This window comes from Podarcis erhardii, assembly GCF_964252035.2.
Source record: "Podarcis erhardii genome assembly, chromosome: 2".
Taxonomy (NCBI): domain Eukaryota; kingdom Metazoa; phylum Chordata; class Lepidosauria; order Squamata; family Lacertidae; genus Podarcis; species Podarcis erhardii.
In genome coordinates this window covers 15,696,479-15,718,874 of record NC_138498.1, presented here as the reverse complement: position 1 = coordinate 15,718,874, position 22,396 = coordinate 15,696,479, and the positions used below count along the sequence as shown (strand labels likewise).

At 48.0% G+C, this 22,396-nt stretch overlaps 1 protein-coding gene across 3 annotated transcripts in view; it reads left to right on the top strand.

Annotated features, from left to right (window-relative positions):
• Positions 1–22,396, top strand: part of TAMALIN (trafficking regulator and scaffold protein tamalin) — a 40,736-nt gene that overhangs the window by 11,922 nt on the left and 6,418 nt on the right. The window contains exons 1-4 of one of the 3 annotated variants that reach the window (XM_081849875.1): positions 4,572–4,666; positions 10,173–10,222; positions 17,140–17,194; positions 20,262–20,364. In XM_081849875.1, coding sequence (XP_081706001.1) covers positions 17,153–17,194; positions 20,262–20,364 — 145 coding nt within the window. In that variant the 5' untranslated portion in view covers positions 4,572–4,666; positions 10,173–10,222; positions 17,140–17,152. Of the gene's footprint in view, positions 1–4,571; positions 4,667–8,209; positions 8,242–10,172; positions 10,223–17,139; positions 17,195–20,261; positions 20,365–22,396 lie in introns of those variants that run through there. The other 2 variants (XM_081849876.1, XM_081849874.1) reach the window with 2 other exon arrangements.

The following is a 22,396-nucleotide window of genomic DNA, read 5'->3' as shown; positions in this document are numbered from 1 at the left end:
GCGCAGAAGCAATTTCTGGCGCCGTGGACATGTACAGACACGATTTCCGGTGTCGCACTGCGTCTGTCCGGCCCTCGGAGGATCTCCGCAGGAGTGATCCGGCCCCTGCCCAGTACGCCTTGCCTACCCCTGCTCTAAGCTGTAGCGTAAATATAGCCCTGCAGAGGCAATTTGGCAACCAAGCGCTACGTCTCTGAACCGAAGTTTGTGTTGGTTGCGGCAACAGTTGGGGGAAATAAGGACTCATTTCCTGTGCAGCTCTGCACATCCCATAATAGTATCCTGTGGCTATGGCAGCCTGTTACTGCACGCAGAGATAACAGCTGCTGAAAGGAACTTTGAAAGCTGCGAGCTATTGTACAAATGGGCTTGAGCGCCGGAGAAACTGTCTAGAAATAAGTTCCGTTAACCAAGTTATACAATTTGTTGCTTTTAATAGGGGGGCGGGAGACGGAGCGGGGGTGCAACTGCTGCGAGGGGAATGACGTCAGTGCAAAAAAATAAAGAGCCCCCCCCCCTCCAAACACCTTGACATCACTGTTTTTCAGAACAGGAATGACATAAGTGTAAAGAAGCAGAACAATTGTGTCAGGGACTTGTGTGGTGGCGGCTAATTTGCGAAGTTGTTTCAAAACAAGCCTTCCTTGCAAGCTTCAGAAACTGTTCTGAGGTTGGGAGCAGAACTGTGGAAGTTTTTTCAATTGCTCCTGAAAAAAGCTTTTAAAAAAACCAACAGTAATGTATCCCCAAAGCAGAAATTTGTATAGTTTCTTTTTTTCTTTTTTCCATTTTGTGCAATTTCTTTATCAAGCTGTACGGATGCTCTAAAACCCACCTGGCTTGTTGCTAGTTCTACCGCTGGGGTGAATCTGGAGGCAAAGAATTATTCGTATTTTGCGGCATTCCACGTACCTCTGCGTCCTTCATATGTCCGATAAGCTGAACTCTGCTTCCTTCAGAGTTAAAATGGGAGAGATGGGCTTCACTATTGCACCCCAAACAGCCAGATTCAAGGATGCTAAATTCTTATTATCTCTCCTCAAAAGGAGTACATCTCGTGCATTTTTACAGTTCTCAACTTCATAGAAGCCATTCCTGGAGGAGATAATAATAATAATAATAATAATAATAATAATAATAATAATAATAATATAATATTACAGTGGTACCTCTGGATGCGAACGGGATTCGTTCCAGAGCCCCATTCGCATCATGAGCAGAATGCAACCCGCGTGTGCGTGCGTCACCATTCGCACATGACGTCATTCTGAGCGTCTGCACATGCGCAAGCGGCGAAACCCAAAAGTAACCCATTCCGTTACTTCCGGGTCGCCGCGGGACGCAACCTGAAAAGATTTAACCCGAAGCGACTTTAACCCGAGGTATGACTGTATTTTAATGAACCTTTTAATGAGGGTGAAAGAGGAGAGTGCAAAATATGGTCTGAAGCTCAACATCAAAAATACGAAGATCATGGCCACTGGGCCCATCACCTCCTGGCAAATAGAAAGGGAAGAAATGGAGGCAGTGAGAGATTTTACTTTCTTGGGCTCCATGATCACTGCAGATGGTGACAGCAGTCACAAAATTAAAAGACGCCTGCTTCGTGCAAGAAAGGCAATGACAAACCTAGATAGCATCTTAAAAAGCAGAGACATCACCTTGCCATCAAAGGTCCGTATAGCTAAAGCTATGGTTTTCCCAGTAGTGATGTACGGAAGTGAGAGCTGGACCATAAAGAAGGCTGATCGCTGAAGAATTGATGCTTTTGAATTATGGGGCTGGAGGAGACTCTTGAGAGTCTGGACTGCAAGAAGATCAAACCTCTCCATTCTGAAGGAAATCAGCCCTGAGTGCTCACTGGAAGGACAGATCGTGAAGCTGAGGCTCCAATACTTTGGCCACCTCATGAGAAGAGAAGACTCCCTGGAAAAGACCCTGATGCTGGGAGAGACTGAGGGCACAAGGAGAAGGCGACAGCAGAGGATGAGATGGTTGGACAGTGTTCTCGAAGCCACCAGCATGAGTTTGACCAAACTGCGGGAGGCAGTGGAAGACAGGAGGGCCTGGCGTACTCTGGTCCATGGGGTCACGAAGAGTTGGACACGACTAAACGACTAAACAACAACAACAAATGACAGTATTTATACCCCACCCATCTGGCTGGGTTTCCACAGCCACTCTGGGTGGCTCCCAACCGAATATTAAAAACACAATACAGCATTAAACATCAAAAACTTCCCTAAACAGGGCTGCCTTCAGATGTCGTTCATTCATTCAATCCAGGGGTTGTCAACCTGGTCCCTATTGCCCACTAGTGGGCATTTCAGAATTCTAAGTGGGTGGTAGCGGGTTCTATGGCACAAGACTGGTGGGTGGTAAGGAAATTTTACCATCAAGAAAGATGCATTAGTGGGTGGTGGGTATAAAAAGGTTGACTGCCCCGATTCAATCAATCGTTCCATTCCACTATCCTTCTTTCTGTCAAGGAACTGAGGGCAACAGAAATAATTATTTCTTCAACATCTTCACTTAATTTATCATCACAACAGCCCTGTGAGGTTGGTCGGGTTAGGCTAGGCATGGCCAAATTTAACCTTCCATATGTTTTGGGACTACAACTCCCATCATCCCTCGCTAAAAGGACCAGTGGTCAGGGATGATGGGAATTGTAGTCCCAAAACATCTGGAGGGCCAGTACAGTGGTGCCTTGGTTCTCAAACTTAATCCGTTCCGGAAGTCCATTCTAAAACCAAAGCGTTCCAAAACCAAGGTGTGCTTTCCCATAGAAAGTAATGCAAAACGGATTCATCCGTTCCAGACTTTTAAAAACAGCCCCTAAAACAGCAATTTAACATGAATTTTTCTATCTAACGAGACCATTGATCCATAAAAGGAAAGCAATAATCCATGTTACTGTACTATAAAATAAATAAAACAGTATTGTAGATGATAAAAATTAGAATCAAAAAATTTTCTTACCTGCACTGATGATAGTCGTTGTTTGGATGGGGGGCTTTTATCCATTTCTGCAGTCACACAGTCAATCAATCAATCAATCAATCAATCAGTAGCTGAACTGGGATCCACACAGTCAGAAAAACAAATTAACTGAAAAAGCCTCAAAACAAAAAACGCAAAATAAATAGCAAAAACAAAAGCACCAAATATAAGCTCCAAATATCACCTCAGAACACTGCAATCGGAAACGGAAGGCTTGAATTACAATGGGGGGATGCAAATTAACAGCGCAACAGGAAACACAGGGGGACACCTACTTCCAGTTTTGCAGTGTTCGGGTTCCAAGTTGTTCGTGAACTAAGCTGTTTGAAAACCGAGGTACCAGTGTACCCTTCAGTGCCTCTCCCCAGCTTTTGCTCCCTGTTCTCTCTCACCCTGAATTTGCAATGGATGTAAAGTGTCGCAGTCGGATGCAAGGGAAGCTGTTTCATAGGAGTTCCAGCTTAAAACTGTCCTGTTGAACAAGTTGCTGTGCGTCAGGAATTGTCTATATTGCCGCTTGAACACGGATCCTTTGGGTAGGCTGGAAAATGCCAATTTTTAAAATTCATGGCAGAAACCAGGGTGCAACCGGTGACAGGGCAAAACTCTCCCCATCTTCTTTCTCAGTGCTGAGCCTTGGATTGCGTGGCTTTGGTAAATGTTCAGCGCAAATCTCAGTTTACTCATCACCCAACCACTGCTGTTTTCCTGTAACACATTTGGGGACTGAGAGGCAAGAACGCTTCCACATAGGTTGTGAGCCCAGGCATTCCCCCTCACAGACAAGTTGCCATACCCTCCAATGTTTCTCTGATGGAAACAGGGGTGTACGTTGTCGTTATATAGCACGCGCATATACATCACGATTCACGATATGTCTTCGGGACAGAAACTATGGAACCAGTATCACGATTTCAAACTGCTTTGAGCGATAGCTCAGTCAGATGAGACTCTTAACCTCAGGGTTGTGAGTTTGAATCTCACACTGGGGACTCGGCTACATTGGCAAAGAATAAAGCACTTTATATGCATTGTTTGTGGCGCCATGGGTTAAACCACAGAGTCTAGGACTTGCCGATCAGAAGGTCGGCGGTTCGAATCCCCGCAACGGGGTGAGCTCCCATTGCTCGGTCCCTGCTCCTGCCAACCTAGCAGTTCGAAAGCACATCAAAGTGCAAGTAGATAAATAGGTACCGCTCCGGCGGGAAGGTAAACGGTGCTTCTGTGCGCTGCTCTGGTTTGCCAGAAGCAGCTGGCCACATGACCTGGAAGCTGTACGCCCGCTCCCTCGGCCAATAAAGTGAGATGAGCTCCGCAACCCCAGAGTCAGCCACGACTGGACCTAATGGTCAGGGGTCCCTTTACCTTTATGCATTGTTTATGCATTCTAACAATGTGACAACAGATGGCGCTGTGGAGATCCGTTCTTGCCAATCTGATTTCTCGAAGTTTGCAATGCGTTTAACTGGAACGCTTCTTGGATGTGTCTAGATCCAGCCTGGGCAAAAGATTCCTGCATTGCCGGGTTTCGATTAGTTGACCCCCGGCAACTAAACAACTTCCAACTCGACAAGTCTGTGATTCTCCAATATACAGTGATACCTTGTTCCTCAAACGCCTTGGTACTCAAACAACTTGGAACCCAAACACTGCAAACCCGGAAGTCAGTGTTCCGGTTTGCAGACTTTTATCGGAAGCCGAACGTGCTTTGTTTTGAGTGTTACGCTTCCAATTTGAGTGCCACACTTCAGTTTTGAGTGTTACGCTGAGTTCTCTCTGTTTTTGCTATTTATTTTGTGTTTTTGTTTTCGTGGCTCTTTCTTGTTTTGTTCTTGTGACTTTGTGGAACCCAGTTCAGCTACTGGTTGATTGATGGTGTGACTGAAGTACACTGTTTACCGTTTTCATTTTATGGACCAGTGGTCTCGTTAGATAGTAAAAATCATGTTAAATTCCTGTTTTAGGGGTTGTTTTTAAAAGTCTGGAACGGATTAATCCGTTTTGCAGTACTTTCTGTGGGAAAGTGCTCCTTGGTTTTGGAATGCCTTGGTTTTGGAACTGACTTCTGGGACGGATTAAGTTTGAGAACCAAGGCACAGTGGTACCTCTGGTTACATACTTAATTTGTTCCGGAGGTCCGTTCTTAACCTGAAACTGTTCTTAACCTGAAGCACCACTTTAGCTAATGGGGCCTCCCGCTGCTGCACAATTTCTGTTCTCATCCTGAAGCAAAGTGCTTAAACCAAGGTACTATTTCTGGGTTAGCAGAGTCTGTAACCTGAAGCGTATGTAACCCCAGGTACCACTGTACTACTGTATCAATATATCGCCCAGCCCTACTGGGGAGTATGTGCGCCAAATTGGGGCTGAAAATTGAGAGCCCGAATTCTGCTACTGCTGACCTATAGCCCTTTCCCAGAGTGAAGTCCCCTGATTCAGGTGCCTCCCCCGGGGTGTCCCAGCAGGGGTGGGGTGCCATCTGGGTCCCCCCTTCAGACTGCCTGATCTCTTTTCTCCTTGTTTGCCCTGCTCTTGCGCAGCCTCTGATCTGTCTGCCGCCTCTGATCTCTGTAAAACTGTGAGCCTGGAAAAGGCGAAAATAAGAATTAAAAACACTCTGCGCCTCACGGCAGGAAACCGCCGCTCTCTCGGCCAGGAGATGAAAAGGCCTGTTTGTTTATGGAGCCGTCCGCCCCATTGATGGGGAGGAGTCAGAGCACAAAGATATTGTGCAGGAGAAGCTCATTTCACTTTCAAAACGGCTGCGTGGAATTATTTGCATGCGTTTTGACTGTTGTGCCTCGCGTTGTGCCACCAATCTGAGGGAGCCTGGTGGCAGGGGGAGGGAGCCTTCAACCTCCCCACACCCCGCCCCATATCTAAAGGGTGATTCCTCCTTGCAGCTCTGACTCTGCCAGCTTGCACCCTCCTCAACCCAAAAGATGTATCTCCTTTTTTTGCCGCCTCCGCCTCCAGCTGGATATTGGAAGCACATGTTTGCACCGGGGTCTGTGTTTAATTACTGGTGGAGACAGCAGTCTCTGCAGGTCCAAGACAGCTTATTTCTTTTTTTGCATCTTTGGGCTCCCGGGGACCAGAGTGGAGGGATGGCTCGCCGCGTTGGAGGCAGGCTTGAAAGGGAATAATTGGGCTTTTTCCGCATCCTCTTTCTCTCAGCTGGTTGCCATTTGGAGCAGCTTCTGTCAGTGCTGCTGCCGCCTCCTCCTCCTCCTTCTTCTGTTTGCTTATTCTTTTTAAAGCCCTAAACGGCCTCGGTCCAGTATACCTGAAGGAGTGTCTCCACCCCCATCGTTCTGCCCGGACACTGAGGTCCAGATCTGAGGGCCTTCTGGTGGTTCCCTCATGGCGAAAAGTGAGATTACAGAGAACCAGACAGTTGTCTTTCTCCCAAGAGCATCTCCCAGGTTTTTCTTTTCTCCCCTTTGCCACAACTACTGTATTTTTTGCTCTATAAGACGCACCAGACCATAAGACGCACCTAGTTTTTGGAAGAGGAAAACAAGAAAAAAAATACTCTGAATCCCAGAAGCCAGGACAGCCAGCAGGATCACAGCGCAGCTTATGGGATAGCCAGGCGCAGCCTCTCCCGGGCTGAAGACACATGCTCCATGCGGCTCTTTAAAGGGAGCGCTGAGCAGAGCCTCCCGACTGCATTCGCTCCATAAGACGCACACACATTTCCCCTTACTTTTTAGGAGGGGGAAAGTGCATCTTATAGAGCGAAATGTACGGTATCTGGTCAGTGGGCTCCAGTTGCCGAGCAGCAAAATTGGCTTGTTCTCTGCTCAGCTAGCGGTACATGGCGGCGGCCCACACCCAGAAACCAAACCACGTGGTTTTCAGTCGGACTCGAGTGAGCTGGACTCAAAGCGTGCGAGCAGTTAACTTGACAGACTGTGCAAAGAGAGGAAGCATTCAGAAGATTGAAACTGGATCCAGTGGACTTTTCTGGATCAGTCTGGAGCAGAGCTCTAAGAACAGAGGGAGTGGCTGTTTTTCACCCAGAGGGGCCACATTAATTCTGAGATGGGGGGCGTTGCATGCCAATGATGGGTGAGGCCTGCAGCCAAAGTGGATGGAGCGATGAATATGACTCTTAGCCTTTGTACAGAACGCTGCAGCCGTACAAAGCCCGGAGGTGCTTGCTCAATAGGGCGTGTTGAATTTTTCAACCTTCCAGAAATGAGGGGCGCTTAAAAGTTGTAACGCGACCAGGGAATTTGAAAGAGACTTTGGTTAAATTAATACCGTTCGGTTTTGCTTGGTAAGTGAAACGCACATAAAATTGCACAGAAATCTTTAAAAATGATTGCAGTTATAACAGACCCTCCAAGTGCCCCTATTTTCCAGGGACGATCCCAGATTTAAAGAAGCCGTCCCGGTTTCTGATTTGATCCCAAAATCTTCCGCTTTTCCTTAGTCCCTATTTTCATCAGAGAAATGTTGGAGGATAATGGAGTTATGTGACCCCTGAGGCAAGGAGATAAGTAACTACAACCATTAGAAGACATCTGAAGGGAACCCTGTATAGGGAAATTTTTTAACTTTTAATTTTTTATTACATTTTTTATATATGCTGGAAGCCACCCATAGTGGCTGGGGCAACCCTGTTAGATGGGTGAGGTGGTATTATTATTATTATTTTATTGTTGCTGCTGCTGTTGTTGACTAAAAGGTAAAGGTAAAGGTACCCCTGCCCGTACGGGCCAGTCGTGTCCGACTCTAGGGTTGTGCGCCCATCTCACTTAAGAGGCCATCTCACTTAAGAGGAATTCGATCTCTTTCTTTCTTTCTTTCTTTCTTTCTTTCTTTCTTTCTTTCTTTCTTTCAAAATATAGTCTGGCCCCCCCACAAGGTCTGAGGGACAGTGGACCGGCCCCCTGCTGAAAAAGTTTACAGACCCCTGACTTAGGCTATAAGTGTCCAGTTCTGGCCCTCTGCCTCCTTTGATTTGAGTCCTTCAGTTATCCCACTTCATTAATGGGCGAGTCACTTGTATTGTATCCAAACTCGAAGCAGCTTTTTCTGGCCCAATAAGTGGGCCTAGACCTTTTCCGGAACAGAGAGCTAAATCCTCATCTCTGCTGCGAAACAGCGGCACGCTCTTCCCAAAACCTGAAGCAGCTCCAACGAGCTCACATTGGATAGGCTTGCAAAACTATTGCGAGGATCTTTGAGCCAACAGGCCGTGATCTAAGCCTTGAGGTCATTTTAAAGGTAAAGGGAGCCCTGACCATTAGGTCCAGTCGTGGCTGACTCTGGGGTTGCGGCACTCATCTCGCTTTATTGGCCGAGGGAGCCGGCGTACAGCTTCCGGGTCATGTGGCCAGCATGACTAAGCCGCTTCTGGCAAACCAGAGCAGCGCATGGAAATGCCGCTTACCTTCCCGCCGGAGCGGTACCTATTTATCCACTTGCACTTTGATGTGCTTTCGAACTGCTAGGTTGGCAGGAGGTCATTTTAGGCTGGTGTAAAACAGCGGCTTAGAGAGAGACACATTTTGTGCTTACACGCAGGCTCTGGCTGGCGTGTGGAAATGTTTGCATCCCATGCGAGAGCAGCTGTTTACGTTCAAGCACGATCCCCATTGCATGTGTGGCTCTTTAATAGAAACCTGCTGCCTCTGCCTCTTGGCTGCTCCCAGCAACGATGTGGAGTTCAGCCGGAAAAAAAAAACGCCCCAAAGACGCATATGTTTGCATGCTCGCGCAACTTGAAAAACTTCACAAGAGATGGCGCATTGTCGCTCCGTTCAACTGCTGCCGGGCGGCTTTGCCAAGAAGTCTTATGTTCCGAATGCTCAAAGGGAACCGGAATCTGCCGCCCACCTCTGAGTGGGTAGTGGGATCTATTTATGCAAATAGATGTGTTTCTTTGGCCCTCTCCCCGGCTCCCAGCATGCACTGGGTGGGCCGCTCTGCTCAAACACCCAACAATGAGAGGGTCTGTTTGGGATGGGCCGGACAATTGATTTCATTTTTCCAAATAATGGGGCTTTTTGCATAAAACAGGCTTTCTCTCTCAAGGACTTCTCGTTTCCCCCCCATGGCATCGAGCCATTTGGTTTAAAAGCCTGCAATGTTCAGGACGTGACTTGGAGCTTGCATGCTTGAACATCGGAATTGGTGGTGGGTGTTAAGACCCTCTCTTTGCATTTGCAGTCCCAGGCCAAGTATCTAAAACATTTGAACCAGGGCTGTTCCAAGAAAAGCCCCCTTAAATAATCTGGTTTATGCTAAAGCTCTAGCAATAGGCTCCTCTTTTGATGGACACCAACTCCCATCCGTCCCAGCCAGCGTGGCTAATGATCGGGGCTGATGGGAGTTGTAGTCCAACACCACCTGGAGTGGGCAGATTCCTTTTTACAGTGGTACCTCGGGTTACATATGCTTCAGGTTACATACACTTCAGGTTACAGACTCCGATAACCCAGAAATAGTGCTTCAGGTTAAGAACTTTGCTTCAGGATGAGAACAGAAATCGCGCAGCAGCAGGAGGCCCCATTAGCTAAAGTGGTGCTTCAGGTTAAGAACAGTTTCAGGTTAAGAACGGACCTCCGGAACGAATTAAGTACTTAACCCGAGGTACCACTGTACAAGGTTATGTAGTGTGCTTCAGAGCCATAGAAAGAAGAAGAAGAAGAGTTTGGATTTGATATCCCGCCTTTCACTCCCTTTAAGGAGTCTCAAAGTGGCTCACATTCTCCTTTCCCTTCCTTCCCCACAACAAACACTCTGTGAGGTGAGTGGGACTGAGAGACTGCAGAGAAGTGTGACTGGCCCAAGGTCACCCAGCAGCTGCATGTGGAGGAGCGGGGAAGCAAACCCGGTTCACCAGAATACGAGTCTACCGCTCTTAACCACTACACTAGATCTGGCAACCCAGTCAGACGGGCAGAGTAAAAATAATAAAATCATGATCATGTGCAAACAGATGTCATTCAGCACCTGTTCCTCTGTGGCTTTTCCCTGGCTTCGAAACCGTGAAATAGTTCTCCTGGTCCAGCTCTCTACCTTATCCAATCTTGGGTGTTGTAGCTTTTGTGGTTTTTTTTGTGTGTGTGTGAGAGAGAGGGGGGGGGGACATACTTTGAGGCATGCCTTGACTAATTGCAGTCTTTGTTTTCCTCTTGCCATCTCTTCCTCAGGGCTCCGGATTCAAATGGCGATCTCTCAGCCAGTCACCCGAGCAGCACAGGTACGTTCCTTTGTTCCTTTGCTCTAGAAGAATTTAAGGGGAATCAGCAAATTCTGTTTGCTGGCTTTCTGCTTACTCTTATCTCTCTCTCTGTGTGTGTGTATCTCTTAAGTCAGACTAAGCATGTAGCCTTGCGGTATTTATGACTGCCCCGTGGACTCAACAGAAAGCACATCCGATCACAATGGTGCGTCCAGACGTCTTCTTCCTTCCCTGCCTCCCCGCGCTCTCTAGTTCATTTTTTCCGCTGCGGCTCCTTAATCCCGGATCACAGCTGCTGCCACACATGCTACCACCCTCTAGGGTATTCCCAGCTCAGAGGATGGTCTCTGGGGGTGTGAATGGCCTTCGGGGAGGGGCTTGAATGACAGGGCCTTCATCCCTGCCTCTGAATGAGTTGCTCTTTCACAATAGCAACAATGGCTTGGCTGATTTCTAAAAGGAGGCAGATCATCTGGGGAGTCTTTGACATTCTCCCCCACCCCTGGGGTGCGCTTGACAGGAACAGGGGTTAATTCCCAAAACATAGGCAAGGCGTTTGGCTTTCCCTGCAGGGTAGTCTTGAGAGTGACATCTGCTTTAATCTGCGGGCGCCTGGTCCTCGGAGGTCCTCTGCAGGCGCCTGGGGTTGCTCTGAGCTTAGGGCTCTGGGTGGAATTCCGTTCTCTGTCCGTCCCTCTCGGTCCCAAGATAAACTACTCATAATAAGTAGACTCCTGTGTCATCATTTTTAACAGACTCCTGCTTCATCTGAACAATGGGTAGGCAAACTAAGGCCTGGGGGCCGGATCCAGCCCAATCGCCTTCTAAATCCGGACCACAGATGGTCTGGGAATCAGCATGTTTTTACATGAGTAGAATGTGTCCTATTATTATTATTATTATTATTATTATTATTATTATTATTATTATTATTTTACATGAGTAGAATGTGTCCTATTATTATTATTATTATTATTATTTATTTATTTATTTATACCCCACCCATCTGCCTGGGCTTCCCCGGCCACTCTGGGCAGCTTCCAAGAAAATATTAAAATACAGTAATGCATCAAACATTAAAAGCTTCCCTAAACAGGGCTGCCTTCAGATGTCTTCTAAAAGTCTGGTAGTTGTTGTTCTCTTTGACATCTGGTTGGAGGGCATTCCACAGGGCGGGTGCCACTACCGAGAAGGCCCTCTGCCTGGTTCCCTGTAACTTGGCTTCTCACTGTGAAGGAACCACCAGAAGGCCCTTGGCGCTGGACCTCAGTGTCCGGGTAGAATGATGGGGGTGGAGACGCTCCTTCAGATATACTGGACCGAGGCCGTTTAGGGCTTTAAAGGTCAGCACCAACACCTTGAATTGTGCTCAGAAACGTACTGGGGACCAATGTAGGTCCCTCTGGGTTATTTGCATCTCTGGGTTATTTTGGGGCCTGCCTGGTGTTTTTACATGAGTAGAATGTGTGCGTTTATTTAAAATGCATCTCTGGGTTATTTGTAGGACATAGGAATTTATTCATTCCCCCCCAAAAATATAGTACGGCCCCTCACAAGGTGTGAGGGACAGTGGACCGGCCCCCTGCTGAAAAAGTTTGCTGACCCCTGCAAACTCCCCAAGAGCTCAGTTAGTAGAGCAGGAGACTCTTGATCTCAGGGTTGTGGGTTCGAGCCCCGCTTTGGGGTAAAAAGATCGCTGCAGGGGTTGGACTAGATGACCGCCGTGGTCCCTTCCAGCTCTAAAATCCTGTGGTTCTAAGATCCTGAATGCAGTCCAAACTGCTAGTAGCTGTGTTACTGTAGTGCAGGGTGGCCGACCTGTGTCCCCCACCCCCCGCCCCGCCTTCCGTCAAAAGTTTTTGTGGCTCCCAAGATCCACCCCCTCCATTTGTGATTTTAAAAAATGAAATAACTCCTTTTTTAAAACAACAACAACAACAGCTCCTGTGCATCCCCTAATGTGATGCCCAAAGGTTTTGTGGGTCCCTCTAGGTCAGGCATCCCCAAACTCCAGATGTTTTGGGACTACAATTCCCATCATCCCTTACCACTGGTCCTGTTAGCTAGGGATCATGGGAGTTGTAGTCCCAAAACATCTGGAGGGGCAAATTTGTGGGTGCCTGCTTTAGGTCCTTCCATTCCCGCTCCCCCCCCCCAATTCTCTAAAATGTAAACAAATACAGTTTTACTAACTGCTGCTGCAGGTTAGAGAGCTGCATTAATTGGCAGGCCCATTTTGACAGTTTAGTCCTTGGGAAGAAGCCCCCCTCTCAAAAGGATTTTCAGCTCTTAGTGATGATTTGTGCCCAGTCTTTGCTACACAGTCTATGACCCAGGCCAGTCTTCAATTCACGCACCCCACAAAATCGTTTGTTCTTAGCTGCCCTGGAGCAGATTTTGGATGGGGTGGGGCCGACCAGAAGTTGTGAACTACAGCTTCCATTATTCCTGATTATGGTCCACGCCGGCTGGGACTCATGGGAGTTGGAGTCCAGAACATCTAGAGGGCACCAGGATAGTGAAATCTAAGCAGAAAGCTTACCTTTGTTGGTGATATTACCCTCTTTCCGAAACAGAGCTTGGAGTGCTGTAGCTTGATCCCAGTTCAAAAAATGTAGGGTTGGGCACACCAAAAGTAACCACTTGGAAGGAGACACACACACACTACAAAACCCCACTCAGTATCCCTTTTCTTTGATTAGTTAAGTGTTTACCAAATTTGGGTCTCCAGCTGCTCTTGGACTACAATTCCCATCATCCCTGACCACTTGTCTTGCTAGCAAAGAATCATGGGAGTTGTAGTTGAAAAACAACTGGAAACCCAAGTTTGGGAAACACTGGTTTAGTTGTCTTCTGGCTGGCTTGGTTCCCTGATGAGAATTACAGTGTAAGAATCCTTTTGTGTGTGGTACTTTGTGGTCTGGGGTGCATAGTCTGATCTAGCTCGGTTTGGCAATCTGTTCATTAGACGCCTCTCGGGATGAGAGCGTGGTTTGGAAGGCCTCCTTTTCTGTTAACGATTTAGCTGAGTTTTGTTGCCTCAGGGCGGAAGGCTCAGAAGTTAATTAGGAATGTTACACATCAACAAAATCACCACTTCCTGTTCAGGTTTGGGGGCTGGTGGAGGCTGTATGGGCATGTGGCAAGTGTAATCACTACCTAAACCCCTTTGCGATCGTACCTTAAAGCAGACTTCCCCGAGTCCCATCATCTGTGACCATCGGTCATTTTGCCTGATGATGCTGACGGGGTTGTAGCCGGACACCTTTTGGGGTGGACACAAGTTTGTGGAAGGCTACTTTTAAAGTTCTGATTCACCAGAAGCGGCTTAGTCATGCTGGCCACATGACCCAGAAGCTATACGTCGGCTCCCTTGGCCAATAAAGCGAGATGAGCACTGCAACCCCAGAGTCGTCGGCGACTGGACCTAATGGTCAGGGGTACCTTTACCTTTACTTTTAAAGTGTAGAGGTGAGGATATGAAACTGACAGAGTGCTTCCCCTGTCCCTCTTTAACAAAATTTATTCACTTGCCATTTTCAAAATGCTTTTGTGCCACCTTTAAGTTCTCGTGGAACCAGTGGTGTCGTGAGGGAGGGGCAGTGCGCCCCGGGTGCCATGTCTGGGGTGTGTGTGACAAGAACACATCCTGCGGGGTGCTCGCCCCGCCACCCCGGGCACAGCAGCACAAGCAGCCATCACGCCGCCGCGGCCGCATAAGGAGGATCCTCCCGTTTGCGGCTGCAGCTGTGAGCAGAGGATCCTGCCACTGTCCAAACGGCGCTCAGGTGGCAAACCACTATGTACAACGCATGCACTGTGTCGCACGTATGCGCTGTGCATAGCGGTTTGCCACTAGCTCCGTATGGACGGCAGAGGGATCCCTCCACTACCGGCAGGAGCCGCTTACGGCGAGCCAGGAAGGGGGCATAGCTGTCAACTTTCAGATTTGAAATTAAGGGATCAGCAGATGGTAACAGCAGCCACAAAATTAAGAGACGCCTGCTTCTTGGGAGAAAAGCAATGACAAACCTAGACAGCATCTTAAAAAGCAGAGACATCACCTTGCCAACAAACGTCCATATAGTTAAAGCTCTGGTTTTCCCAGTAGTGATGTATGGAAGTGAGAGCTGGACCATAAAGAAGGCTGATCGCCGAAGAATTGATGCTTTTGAATTATGGTGCTGGAGGAGACTCTTGAGAGTCCCATGGACTGGAAGAAGATCAAACCGATCCATTCTTAAGGGAATCAGCCCTGAGTGCTCACTGGAAGGACAGATCCCGAAGCTGAGGCTCCAATACTTTGGCCACCTCATGAGAAGAGAAGACTCCCTGGAAAAGACCCTGATGTTGGGAAAGATGGAGGGCACAAGGAGAAGGGGACGACAGAGGACGAGATGGTTGGACAGTGTTCTCACAGCTACCAGCAAGAGTTTGACCAAACTGCGGGAGGCTGTGGAAGACAGGAGTGCCTGGCGTGCTCTGGTCCATGGGGTCACGAAGAGTCGGACACGACTAAACGACTAAACAACAACAAAAGCCTCGGAAAAAAGGGATCAACAGCCTCATCTGTCCCGGGGGCAGTCTACGGGATATCTAACAATCCGGGATAGCAGCAGGAAACGGTGCTGGAATAAGGGAATTTCCTGTAAAAAAAGAGAAGGTTGACAGCTTGGAAGGGGGATGGACGGGAGCCGTGGCTCCTGAGAAGACGAGCTGCCCAGCTTTGCCAGCACCCCAGTAAAGCGGCATAGCTTCCCCCCTTCCCCCATCGCTGGGGGGGGGGGACATTCGGCGCCCGCCCACGACTTCCAAGCCTACCCCGAGCTGTCGATGTGGGGGGGGGGTGACAAAAAAAAATTCCGCACTGGGTACCACCTGCGCTTGCTACACCTCTGCATGGAACAGCAGCTTTCACATAAGAGGGAGAATGTTGGTTCACAGAAGGTAACTTGCTCAGGCACATGCAGAAGTGTAAAGAAATACCTTCCAGTGTGTTTATTTCTGGAGCTGGTTGGGTGCTGATTTAATTTGTTAATGAGGGGGAAAGAAAATTTGAGTAATCAGGTGTAGGCTGACTGGGTCCAGCTGCCTTGGAATAGGCTGAATCCGTCTCGTTAAACCATCTTGTCAGGAGGAAGAAGACTCTTCTCTGTTGCACACCTGAGCAAGGAAGATGCTTCAGGGCAAGTCGACGAGGCGGCACGTTGTGTGAAACGAGTGCGTGCAACAAATAGGCTGCCTTTCTGTGTCTGCACATCGTTCAGGAATTCAGGAGCAGCCCAAAGGCTCCATCCTCCTTCCCTTTAAGCCACAGCTAAAATTGTTTTCAAGTTGAGCGATGTCTGGTAATTGTCAAGCCCTTTCACTTCATCCACAGATCATGGAAGTCAAATACCCTTCTTGGCAGCGTTTTCCAAACTTGGGTCTCCAGCTGGTTTTGGGCTACCGTTCCCATCATCCCTGACCACTGGTCTTGCTAGCTAGGGATGATGGGAGTTGTAGTCCAAAAACAGCTGAAGACCCAAGATTGGGAAACGCTGCTTCTTGGTATCACTTGCGAAAGCGTCCTAGCCCCTTCATCCGAACATCACAGGGCAGTTTACAACATAAATGTGAATAATTTTCTCAATTTGGCTCACCAATGGGAAGTCAGCCCAAATGTTATTATTTAATTAGGATTGTATTGTATTTGGCAACTTTCCTGCTGGACCTTGAAAAGGATTGCACAACTTTGACATCTTTTAAAATCTTTATTCGTGCAGTTTAATAAATATCGCCAGTGACTCTCGCTCAGAACGTATTCTGTTAATAGATGTTCAGTTGTACCACGGTTCACAAACGGAATCCGTTCCAGAAGTCCATTTGACTTCCGAAAATGGTCGAAAACCAAGGTGTGGCTTCCGATTGGTTGCAGAAGCTTCCTGCAGCCGATCAGAACCCACGTGGGATGTTCGGGTTCCAAAGAACGTTCGCAAACCGGAACACTCACTTCCAGGTTTGCAGTGTTCGGGAGCCAAAACGTTCGACTCGCAAGGCGTTCGTCAACCAAGGTACGACTGTATTCTCCTGTTACTCTACTCTTGTTTTGAACCTCTGTAAGCCAAAAATACCCATGATTTGAAATGTCAAGTTACTTTTTGTTTTTTAAATCATAACCAAATAGTAAATGAGAAACTCCTAGATGGGCACAAAAATTCAGAACGGCTGCAGCTTTGGGAACTAACAATACTCATGGGGACCCAGAAGTGTGGCTCCTGCAAAAACTCATACAGCACCGTTTTTCAATGAGTTGCATGGAATTAAAATTCAGTAAGCAGTTCCTCAAACTCTGGAGAGCCACACATTCTCCACCCCTGGTTTACCTGTTCATTAGGTATTCCAATTTGCCATTACTGTTTGGTTCACCTGCCCCTTCTGTACTTAGGTTTCTGTTTTGATTCCTGTGTTTACATCCACCCACAGTCAACTCTGCCCACTCTGAGCCCCTGCCTGGATTTGTCAAAGCTGGATTATACAGAAGCCCACTCCCATCCTGTTTGTTTTGTCGGCTTAAAACTGGGGGGAGGGAGGGAGTGTAAGGCATCAGAAGATGTCCTAGTGCAAGGCAAAAACTTGGACCAGCTGCTTGACCATAGATCAGGATTTCCCAAACTTGGATCTCCAGCTGTTGTTGGACTACAACTCCTATCATCCCTAGCCAGCAGGATCAGAGGTCAAGGATGGAGGGATTTGTAGTCCAAAAGCAGCTGGAGACCCAAGTTTGGTAAACCATGCTGTGTAGAGTATTGGGGTTTTTTGTTTGGGGAGGAAGTGTGCTCAGCACATTCAGGCAGGCAAATGAAGACAAATCGCACACAGCTATGGAAAAGATAGTCTCTTGGCGTCCCCTGGGAAATCTCAGCAACTGACCCCTTTCCTCTTGTTCATTCCAGGAAGGTGATCACAATGGAGAAGGAAGAGGCTCAGGCCTTTGGCTTTGAGATTCAGGTGAGTTCAAAGGGAATCCCTTCCATTCTGGCTCTTAACCCAGTGAGTCCAGAATTCAACAAGGGTTCAGGTGTGTTGTGGGTTGCAACCCATGAGCTTTGAGTACCATTTTAAAAAAAAAGATATTTCTGGATCTGAAGTTTTTTAAGCTGTTGAATCTCAAGTAGCAAAAGGGCAATTTCCTTCTTTAAACTCAGTAATTTGGTTTTTGGGGGTGGGTCTTTGAATCAGGCTACTCAGGCATTTCATCATGCTCTCAATTTCCAAAACCCATCTCTTCCTACTTGGGAAATAGTAGTACCAATTTTGGGGAGGGATAGGAGCAGCATTTGAAATTCACCAGGTGCTTGGTCACTTGCGACCAAGTGAAGATGCTTGAGAGCCAGGATGATGCCTGATGAGGATCCTTGGATCTGGACCGTTTACACACACTAACAACACATCCTGTAGAATTCTGTTTTTTTTTATTTGCACAATCAGAATGGATTTAAGGAACCAAAAGGGTAATTGAAAAATACAACTTTCAGTTCTCTTAGTTCAATAAAGGTTCTTGAGGGGGTGGGGAAATACAACTTTCTAGCCGTCTGTCACCCAAATGGCAACTAAGGTAAAGGTAAAGGGACCCCTGACCATTAGGTCCAGTTGTGACCGACCCTGGGGTTGCGGCGCTCATCTCCCTTTACTGGCCAAGGGAGCCGGAGTACAGCTTCTGGGTCATGTGGCCAGAATGACTAACCTGCTTCTGGCAAACCAGAGCAGCGCACGGAAACGCTGTTTACCTTCCCGCCAGAGCTGTACCTATTTATCTACTTGCCCTTTGACGTGCTTTCGGACTGCTAGGTTGGCAGGAGCTGGGACCGAGCAACAGGAGCTCACCCCATCGCGGGGATTCGAACCACTGACATTCTGATCAGCAAGACCTAGGCTCTGTGGTTTAACCCACAGCGCCACCCGTGTCCCTAGAATGGCAACTGGGCATTCCTTTTTTGGTGACTGCAACGTTGGTTCAAGAAAACATTTAGTGCCTAGCTTATATAGCTGAGTTTCTAACACTGGCAAGGGGAGGTTTTGTCTTATTGTTTGCACTGTGTTCGTATATCCTGGAGCTGCTAGGAGGCAATTGTTCTTTGTTTGTATTTATGCCAGATAGCTCTCAAACTACAGTGGAACTTTGTGTGTGTGTGTAACATCTTTATTGAAATTTCAAAAATACATACAGTGGTGCCCCGCAAGACGAATGCCTTGCAAGACGAAAACTCGCTAGACGAAAGAGTTTTCCATTTTGGAGGTGGTTCTCAAAACAAATTTCCTATGGGCTTGCTTCGCAAGACGAAAATGTCTTGCGAGTTCCTGTGGGGGTTTTTTCCTCTCCCCCCCCCTTTTTCTAAGCCGCTTATCCGATAAGCCGCTAAAAGCCGCTAAACCGCTAATAGCGCTAATCCGCTAAGCTGTCAATGGGCTTGCTTCGCAAGACGAAAAAACCGCTAGACGAAGAGACTCGCGGAACGGATTCTTTTCGTCTTGCGAGGCACCACTGTAACTATATGTGCACTAAACATGGTGAGACACAAACCAAAAAGAAAAACATAAAAAGAGAAACAGAACCCGTGAAGGAGGGGAAACAAAGGGGGGAGGGGGGAACCAAAAACTGTATATTTTGCAAGGTTGTTGTACTTCACCAGTCCTTAACCTATTACAGTATATTTGTAAAAGTGGATTCTAAATATCATTGAATTTGGCCATGGCAAGTCTGCGTTTCTATGCTAGTTGTTCATATGTTGCGAATTTGTCTTAAGTCTTCAATCCAATCATAGAAGGGAGCCGCATTTTTATTTTCTGAATTCATCAGGATGGGTGTTTTTGCTCTGGTAAGGGCACTGAGAGTCCATTCGTATTGTCCTTTTGTAAGGTTCCATGTGCTGGGTATATACCGTATTTTTCGCCCTATAGAACGCACTTTTTCCCCTCCAAAAATGAAAGGGAAATGCGTGTGCATCCTATGGGGCGAATGCAGGCTTTCGCTGAAGCCTGGAGAGCGAGAGGGGTCAGTGCGCACCGACCCCTCTCACTCTCCAGGCTTCAGGAGAGCCGCAGCGCCAGTCCCACAAGGTCGGGGGGCAGCAGGGAGGCGGAACGCCGCCATCCCGCTGTCTCCCGATGTGGTTTGGAGGCTGACGGCGGGGAGACGCGTGCTTCTCCCGGCCGCCAGCCCTGCAAGCTCCGGGGACAGCTGGGAGGCGCAGTGCGTCCTCCCTCTGTCCCCGGACCTGATCTGCAGGCGGGCGGCGGGGAGAAGAGCGCTTCTCCCCGCTGCTGGCCCCACAAGCGCCTGGGGGGGAAATAAATTTTTTTTCTTTATTTCCCCCCCAAAAAACTTGGTGCGTCCTATGGGCCGGTGCGTCCTATGGGGCGAAAAATACGGTAATTCAAGAGGATATTTTGCTCTGTAAATGTAAGGTTGTTCCGTACAGTTCTGTTGATGGTTTCAGTTACCCTCTGCCAAAAATGTTTCAATATACGACATTGAAAAAACATACCGTATTTTTCTCTCTATAGGACGCACCCGACCATAGGAGGCACCTTGTTTTAGAGGGGGAGAGCAAGGAAAAAAATTTCTCCCCCTCTCTGCTCAGCGCCCCTTCAGCGAAGTGGCAGGAGAAACGGAGCCCCTTCCATTTCTCCTCCCGCTTGGCTGAAGGGGCGCTGTGCAGCTCTCCCTCTCTGCTGAAGCCAGGAGAGTCTTGCTCTCCCGGCTTCAGCAAAAGGAACCTGAAGCCTCCGGAGCGAGGAGGGAGCGCTCCCTCTGCGCTTCGGAGGCTTCGCGTTGCTATTGCTGAAGCCAAGGAGCCTGCATTCGCTCCATAAGACGCACACACATTTCCCCTTAATATTTAGAGGGGAAAAGGTCCGTCCTATAGAGTGAAAAATACGGTACGTTTTAGAGAAGCATTATCCCTATTGCATCTCTAACAGTTAAGCTATGGTGAAACTTGCACATTATTTGGGTGACTGCGGTCTGACCTCATTTTAAAAACCAACCAACTCTTGTTTCCTCTGCTCCTTTCAGACCTACGGGCTCCACCACCAGAACACAAAACGGGTGGAGATGTTCACCTTCGTATGCCGTGTGCATGATGATAGCCCAGCCCAGGTAGCTGGCCTGAAACCAGGTAAGAGATGACATGCTTTAGCATCTTGAACCTAATGGACTACTTGTGAGTTTTCACCCTTGTAAAACTCGCTTGCTTTCAAACAGGGTGGGCTGGAGAAACTAAGCAAATACTGATCAAAACCCTTATCCGTGTGGTGTTTGATCAAAAGTCAATGTGTCTAGGTCAGGGGTAGGCAACCTAAGGCCCGGGGGCCGGATGCAGCCCAATCGCCTTCTCAATCCGGCCCCCGGGCCTTCCGGGAATCAGCGTGTTTTTACATGAGTCAGGGAAGTTTTTAATATTTAATGCTGTACTGTTTTTAACACTTGATTGGGAGCCGCCCAGAGTGGCTGGGGAAACTCAGCCAGATGGACGGGGTATAAATAAATTTTATTATTATTATTATTATTATTATTATTATTATTATTATTATTATTATTATTATTCCTTTTGTTTAAAATGCATCTCTGGGTTATTTGTGGGGCATAGGAATTTGTTCATATTTTTTTTTCAAAATATAGTCCGGCCCCCCACATGGTCTGAGGGACGGTGGACCGGGCCCCTGCTCAAAAAGGTTGCTGACCCCTGGTCTAGGTAGCTTCTTGAGAAGGAAATAGAAGGCAAGAAACTTGGCGTCCACTGGAAATCTCAATGCATATTCCATAGCTCCTTTTTGTGGGGCGGGCCATGTTTTTCCCCTTTCCCCTAAATTTCAGAAGTTTTGGCAGTTCTAGATATGCTGCAGAAGCCCTAATGTGGGTTTCCCAAAATTGGGTCTCCAGCTGGTTTTGGACCACAGTTCTCATCATCCCTGAACACTGCTCTTGCTAGCTAGGGATGATGGGAGCTGTAGTCCAAAAACAGCTGGAAGACCCAGGTTTGGGGAACCCTGGCTGGTGGGTCAAGGGCTGTGCCTGGTTTCAGGTTCTGGAGGCCCTTGTGATTTGCCTTTTCTCCCCACGCTCTGCATTTCTGCCGAAGGCGCGCCGATTCGCTTCTTGCAGGGGCAGGTTCAAAGCCATCGGCAGCCCCATAAGACAGCAGGCTGAAGAGGGAGGCACAGCCAAGGGCAACACATGTGACTTTCCCCTCTATAATGAGCCCAGCTGCTCTGCTCCCCAGAGAGCTGATGTTGTGTTCGCAGGGTCACGTTGGCAGCAGGTGGAGTGGCAAGCTCAGGTGCTTCGCAGGGCTGAGCTGTGCTAGCATTGCTCCCTCTCCTTCCTTCCGGTTACTCCAAGGGTGTCTTTTACCCTTCTCTCTGCATTGCAGATGATTTTCAAAGGGCACATACATAGATCCAGGGTTCTGTGTGTGTACGACCTTCCACAAAAGTGCTACTGAATGCAATAGATAAAGGTAAAGGGACCCCTGGCCATTAGGTCCAGTCGTGACCGACTCTGGGGTTGCAGCACTCATCTCGCTTTATTGGCCGAGGGAGCCGGCATACAGCTTCCAGGTCATGTGGCCCGCATGACTAAGCCACTTCTGGTGAAGCAGAGCAGTGCACGGAAACGCCGTTTACATTCCCGCTGGAGTGGTACCTATTTATCTACTTGCACTTTGACGTGCTTTCAAACTGCTAGGTTGGCAGGAGCAGGGACCAAGCAACGGAAGCAGCTACCAAATCAAGAATCTGTCCTCCTATTATTATTATTATTTTATTTTAAGAAGGTGGCATTTCTGTAGCCCTGAAGATGGCAGCATGATGCGTGAAAGTACCGTATTTTTACGTGTTAAAGAGGTTTTTTAAAATTAAACTATCATATTAAAATTTGGGGCTCGTCTTATACACGGATAGTGCGTCTGGGGGACGTGTTATATGTTCCTTCCGGGACCCAAAGACCCTCCCCAGCGATTGGGTGTGTTATTGGTGGCTGCGGCAAGAGCTGGGCTTGATTGGCTGTTAGTGCAGCACCTGGGCAGGTGAAGTGACAGTGGATTGGTGGCGTTTGCAACAACGCATGCGAGTGGCAGCGTAGGTCAGGCGGGCAAGCGATTTTCCGCAATCCCCCCTAAAAAAAATAATCTCAGCAACTCTGGGCATTTC